General features: G+C 43.3%; 1 protein-coding gene across 1 annotated transcript in view; it reads left to right on the forward strand.

The window, feature by feature from the left end:
- RGS10 (regulator of G-protein signaling 10) overlaps positions 1–5,415 on the forward strand; it is a gene marked incomplete at its 5' end in the record, with an annotated part of 11,765 nt that extends 6,350 nt beyond the window's left edge. Inside the window, 2 exons of the mRNA XM_010160654.1 lie at positions 1,543–1,686; positions 5,269–5,415. Coding sequence (XP_010158956.1) covers positions 1,543–1,686; positions 5,269–5,415 — 291 coding nt within the window. The remainder of the gene's footprint in view (positions 1–1,542; positions 1,687–5,268) is intronic.
- Between the last annotated feature and the right edge of the window lie 1,475 nt (positions 5,416–6,890).

A 6,890-nucleotide genomic window follows, 5' to 3' on the forward strand; every position in this document is an offset into this window, starting at 1 on the left:
ATTGAATCAGTATTTCTCAGCCCTTTGCCCCTCTTAATACAACAGGTTCAGAAGTTGTTTAGGTAGGACTGGCAGAGTACAACACGGATGCTTGCTCATGCGATAATAGCTAAAGGTACCTCACTCTGTCTGCGTTAGGGTGTTAGCTTTCCCCGTTAAAACAGTCACACCTCTGATGGATTGCATTAATGGTCAGCCATGCCTGTTCTAAACGAGCCCAGTGTTCCCTGATCCGTCAAACTGGAAAGATGGGAAAGTGTTACGAACACTTCACCTAATGCACCCGACATGTGATGCTTTACTCAGCAGATGAACAATCTGGTTTAAAAAAGAATGCTCCTGGAAAATGTGTGTCACCTCCTGCAGGGCGAGAGTTAACTCTGTAGGCCTTGTGAATTGTCCGACACATATAGCTGTTCTTCTGATTATCCCCAAATGTTGATTCTCAGCTGTAAAACATGAAAGCAGTTCTGTGACTCCTTCGTGGGGAAGGGTTTAAATGCCTCCTTCTTCGAGCCCACTCCCCACCCAAGATCAGCCCTTCAATTCGTGCTGGTCCAGGGATGCGGTTGCTCGTTAGGTGTAGGATGGGGAGCGCTGGTGTCTCGGGACTGTACAGTGCCTGCTGCTGCATGGGCCTCATTCGCAGCATGCAGAATTGGAATTGCAGCAGGGACGCTTTTCTGCCGCCCGGGCTCGGCTTTCTGTTAGCTGACCTTATCAAGGGGGAGCTAGCATTTGATTTGGGCAGATTGTGGCCACTCGTTTACTGCTTTGAAGCTGCAAGATGCTAGGTAGGGTCACAATGTTATCGCTGGTACTGATTTAGCAAGAGAAGGCTGAAAGAGGATTGCAGAAATCGCGGCAAACGCTAACAAACTGCTTTATGCAAGTCACACCTACGCTTATTCATCAGCTTTCAGAGGCTCTTGAGAGTCTTATCTTTACCATTGGCCAAAAACTACTTGTTGGGGTTTTTTAATCACGTGGTCAGTGTTGTGTGTGAGCTACCCTGAAGTAAAAAGAGAGTTACGATGAAGCGTGTAGCATGACGCGGTTATCTGGCGGTAGTACCTGGATTATACGCTGACTTTGCTAAGTTCTGCCTTGTAGTAAGTTTGCACAGTGTTTCTTCCTCTGGGTTCCGTGCACATGCTGGCTATCTAGTAGTAAAAATAGTCGTCTAAATAGTGAAGACAAGGCCCAGTTGATGATGGTGAGCAGTTCTACGCTGAACTCTCAGATTCAAACATCACAACCTGCGGTTTTACCCGAGTGCCGAACACCAGTAGCTTCTACTAATGTCAGTGCAGGAGCTGGCCTGCGGAGATGTTTTTCTTCCAGTGCAAATGAATATTCATAAATAAGCTAATCTATGTATGTTTGTTTTGTTACTTCTTTTTTTAATTGAGGCTGTGTTTTGGTTTTAAGACGTGGACCTCAAGAAGTGGGTGACCCAAGGCAGTCTCCAATAAAACATTAACAAATACAGAGAATATTCCCACAGCAAGTAATTATTTAAATAAATATGTCCTTTTGCAGATGCAAGAAAAAGCGAAAGAGATTTACATGACCTTCCTGTCCAGCAAAGCTTCCTCCCAGGTCAATGTTGAAGGACAGTCCCGTTTGAACGAGACCATTTTGGAGACGCCTCACCCTCTCATGTTTCAGAAGCTGCAGGACCAGGTAAAGTTATTTTCTTTCAAGAACACAGTTTCTTCAGCTTTTGTCTGCTTTTAATAGAAGCTGCTTTCTAAGCACGAGGGTAGGAAAGCTGGGAATCTGCCTGCTGCTACTTGTGGCACAGATTGAATCGGGAGCTGAGCTGCTTCCACACTGGGGTTATGAATGCAGCTGCTCAGAGGGTGGGCACACTGTAACCCAGGTTCCTGGCCCCATCTAACTAGGACCAGTTAGTTAGAGTCAGCGCAACCGTGCTAATCCTGGTTGAGGACTCTCCTGGAAAATTGGATGAGGTTTTCTCCTGCCGGTAGCTTGAGAATCACACAGCTGAGTAACTGTGCCTACGTTTTCCTGTGTGTTCACTTGCACTGAGTCATTGCTGATATTTGTTTCCGCAGTTGCCACTGGTATCCTTGAGAGCTTGAGATTCTTCATTTTGCTTTGCTTTGGTATTTCTATTGATATGAATATGGTGCAGTTTCCTGAAAAGCCTCGTCGTCTCTAACACACAAAACTTAAAAGAGGAGTTGGTATCTGCTTTGCCTTTTCCTGTAGAACTTGGGAGGTCGGGTAGAAATCAGGTGAAATTTTGCAGGCGTGTCTTTTGGTTGTAAATTTTCTTGATATTTAGCTTATTTTAAAGCCTAAGTTATGAAGTGAGTCATTCTTATCTGCGGCTTTCCAGCACTTGCAGTCTGTACTATTTTTAAGTTCTGTACCATCCTCAGCACTACCTGTATTTTCCATTTGGCTCTTTTGTGGAGAAACACCACGCTAGTTTTAATAGTGTTTTCAACCCATTTCATGTCGGGTATTGAATGTGTTAGTTGGGCACTGGCTGGATAATTGAAGTGGCCTGAGGAGCAAAGGCTTTGCTGTCTTTCAAGCAGGTTCCAAGTCATTAGCAGTGGAAATGTCTGGAAACTCCGTTTCCATGTGAAGAAGCAAAGTTTTGCATGGAAGAACAACTGACTTGGGGGAAGGGAAAGAAAATGTTCTGGTCAACCTAAGCACTATCATTTAGGGGCATTGATATGAGAGTGAAGCTGGAGAGACTACTGGAGTTAGTGTTTTGCGGTGTTACAAATGGTCGTGCACATGAACAGCCAGGGGTTAGTAATACCTGAACTGGGAACATGCTCGACCAGTGGTGGAGGAATCCCACTATTGTGGGAAGAAAGTCTGAGCTTTTAAACCCAAATGCAGAGCATTTATGGGTTGTTGCAGGTTTCCAATACTTGAAGCTTCTGTTTATTGCTGTTAGTTAATAGCTCAGGAAGAATTATGGTCTTCTCTAGTTTTCAGTCCTTATAAAGTTATGAAGAGTGGTATAATTTGTTCTCTAAAGAACAGTGTTAACTACTGCTGGCACTGTGTCTGAAGTAGAAAAAAGCAGAGCTTGAAAGCCACAGTCTGGTCTACACCATTACTGGGAACTAACTTCAGTTCTGCAGAGCCCTACGGATTTAGGTGGTGCTAGTTGTGGGGTGTGGTTTTCTGCTCATGGGGTGGCCTTCAATCGCCTGGGGGGGAGTTGTTCCTGCTCAATTAAGTGGTTTTAGAGTGGTTCATAGATATCTTGATTTCAAAATACTTACGGGGTAAATGTTCTTGCTCCATGGAAGTGATGAGAGAAGGGAATGGGAGGGAGAAAGAGAATTCTGCTTTTACATGTGATTATGAAAATCTGTTCTGTTCTGTGCATTTGGCTGACCAGACTTCAGAAGATTTTGATCTTTCCGGGCTCTTTCTCTGTGGAAGATGATTTAAATGATAGCGGGAACAAGAAGGGTCTAAGTTTGTAACACTGACTTACGATGTTTTAACAGGCAATGTCTTCCTTACAATTTTTTCTCTTGAGCTACATGGATAAATTTAATTATATTGTAGTTTGCCAATGCCAGGAGGTGTAATTTGACTTTACTTAACTGCATTGATATGGGTCTACACTGAGAGAGTGTTTGGGGATTTTTAGTTTTCCAATATGTGGCTTATAAAGCCAGATTTCCACTGTTTCAAACACAAACTTAAATATTTAAATATGTAAACAAACAGCGGTTAGGAAAACACTTAATTTATTTACAAGGGGGATATTTCAGCAAACGCACAGACCAGAGCAGTTAAGTTTTGAGTGTTTGCCTTTATCTGTCCAGGTTCCTTGAGGATGTGAAATGAAAAAGCAGTTTGAGATTGTTACTGTTTTTCCTCCTAACAAAAGGCTGTCTTACCTGGTTGTAGTAGCAGTTAGAAATGAGGCCTGTCAGGGTAAAGCTTCAGTATCCACACACGGATTATCCACATGTGCAGGTTAAAATCCAGAAATTCATCTTGGAAATTTTGTTACTCTGGGGGCCATAAGGCATAGTCAGTCGTGAAGCATGACTCAGAGAGGCTCTGCCAGTGAAGTAATAAACAGAGGATGATGTAGGCTTTGCGTTTGCCTTAATTACAGTTTTGAGGTTTGCTTTTGTCCTTCCCCTCTGTTTCAAGACCAAGCAAAATATAGTCCTGACCTTGACACCTGAACAGATTCCAGGCTCTTCTCCCAAGCCCTTTTGTTTTCAGAAAACTCCAAATTTGGAGTTCTACTGGGTTTTTTTTTGTCTGAAATGGGTATAAATAATAAGAGAACATAGTTGTGTTGCGGGACGAGCCTAAACTCAAGCCCTGGTAGAGAAAAGATATACTCGGCGCTGAGTTTGTGCTTCCATGCTGAGTGTATACTGGCTGTAAGAAGGGGGGGCAGGTCTTGGGATAGCAAAAAGCCTAATGGCACAGATTTATTCCATCACCAGTTTTAAACCACTGGCAGATTACATCTGTACTGCGTCAGCTCTTTGTGGCAGGTACCTGCAACATTTCTGATGTGGCCTGAGACCCGTCTTGGCATTCAGTTGTGCAGCAGTCTAAAAAAGAGGGGAAGATTGGCTTAAGGTTAAGAAACATCGTTTAAACTGGTTGTTTCAGTCTAGATTGAGTTTGCTGGTTTGGTATTTGTGTAAATCATTTAGAGGCTTTTCTTAATTATCAAGTGCTCTGTGTGTATAATGAGCTATTCTGTAATGTTCCAAAGTAACTGGGGTCAGAAAGGTGCCTAAAAGGTACCTCTTTTTCTCCAGCTCTGCTTCACCCCTCTGAAAACCTCCCAGCCACCCTGCCAGCAGGACGGCCTCGTGAGGGTTTACTGCTGGTGACTCTTAAGGCTGCTGTGGGAGGGGGCCGGGTAATGTCCTGGCTTGTCCACACATGCACTTATCTCATCATCAGCTCCCCAACCCTACCTAGTGACCATGGCATGTTGCCTCTCACCTTACGGATTAGGTTTTCAACGCTGGCTGTTGTGAAAACCATGATCTGATTCTTAAACTAAAATGGACATCACTGCAAAACGGCGACTGTGAAACCTGCAGTACTGCTTGCTGCACGCAGCCCCTTGTGAGAGTGTGAAGTGTGTTTTTATGTCATGCTTTCTAGTAATGCTTTAGCACTAGCAGGACAAAAATATGTTAGAATTCATGCACTGTCCTTCTCATTTAAGAAGTAGTTTTACTCACTGGTTTTGTGGTTTTGTCCCCTTCTTACCAGATATTCAATCTCATGAAATACGACAGCTACAGCCGCTTCTTAAAGTCAGACATATTCCTAAACCACAAGAAGTGCGAGGAGCAAGAGGAGAATTCACCAGAGGCTCAGACTGCAGCTAAGAGAGCATCGAGAATTTACAACACATGATACAACGAATCTCTTCAGGAGAGACAATACAGTAACTAAATTACACTCAGGAACAGTCTAGGTTTTATAGCAGTTGCATTTAGGGCTTGAAAAGCTCAAAACCTTTTTAGGAGATACTTGCTTTCTTAATTGCTTGAACAACTAATTGTTTTTGCATGATAGCTAATAACCAAGTACCCGTGGAAAGACTGTTTCCTAGCTGGAAGGCAGAGGTATTCCTCCATAGCATGAATTGCATTTCATATTTCACAAGTTAAAATGCTTTCAGGTTTTGTGTTTTCTTTTGTGATGCATCATGATGATGAGAAATGGGAGACAGGGTCATTGTTTTTTTTTTCTTTTTGCCTTGTGATTTTTATTTGTGACTGGCTTTTACATCCTGAATTGTTGGGAGAAGCTATTTAGGAATACATTTCACAGAACGTTGTGGACGAGCACATCACAGCAAACGTAACTGCGAAGGGGCAGCATCTTTCAGGGTTAAGCACAGTAGAATCCCATCCCTTCCTTTGTTCTTGCAAGGTGATATCTGTTTTGCTTTGCCTGTATTGTTGGAACAAGACGCTTCTTTAGTCAAGATTTTAATTTCTCTGTTTCTTATGTTTTCCCCATTTTTTTGCAGTAGACAATCACCTTCTTCAGAGGATGGGCTAGCCTGTATTCCCTTGGGAACAAAAGCTCTTAAGTTAGAGAGACTCTTTGAGGAACTTCTAACAGCCATTAGGAACCTGACAGTTAGTAGCCCACTCTGGGCAGCTCGGCCAGGGCATGTCCTCCATGTCAGCGTAACATCAGCGTCAGCTGCCGGTATCGGGAAGCATCGGGTCTCTCCTAGGCCTCCTGAGCAATCCCGCTCTCTGCGGTAAGAGTACTTTGACAAAGGGCCAGCCAACAAAGCCCGGCATTGTTTTACTGAAATCACCTTGCCTGTTTTGTTGGCCCCAGAGATGTGTTTCAGGATTTCCTAATTGAAACTTTCGATAGCTGCAATGGAACAGGGGGAACAGCTGTTCTCACATCAGGCGTGAGATGAAGGGGTATTTGTTTCAACCCAGAGCAATCAGAGATGAAATGTCAGAGTGGTAAAGGAAGATGCTCCCAATGAGCCTTGCGTGTCCTCCTGGGACTGTGTCAGAGCTGCAGAGCACGTTTTGCCATGCAGTTTTTCATCCATTCATACATACTTTTTGATTTTTAGTTCAGTGCAGTGTTACTAAATTGCAGTTTAAGTTGGGGAGGCACATTAGGTACGTGCTCTGTGCACAAGCTTCGCAGCGTGTAGTCTAGCTGTTCCATGTTCTCTCATTGTTTACTTTTCCGTTTTTGCACTGCTTTTCTTGAAGTTGTGTTTATGTGCTGGCTAATCTAAATGCAGAGTTAGCTTTTGATCATTTTGTAGTTCTTTTTTGTCAGAAAGACCAGATATGTTTTATACTTTGCTGTCGCTATCAGTGTTTTAAAACGAAGTCTGAATT

The sequence above is a fragment of the Eurypyga helias genome, unplaced genomic scaffold, assembly GCF_000690775.1.
Source record: "Eurypyga helias isolate BGI_N326 unplaced genomic scaffold, ASM69077v1 scaffold10211, whole genome shotgun sequence".
Taxonomy (NCBI): domain Eukaryota; kingdom Metazoa; phylum Chordata; class Aves; order Eurypygiformes; family Eurypygidae; genus Eurypyga; species Eurypyga helias.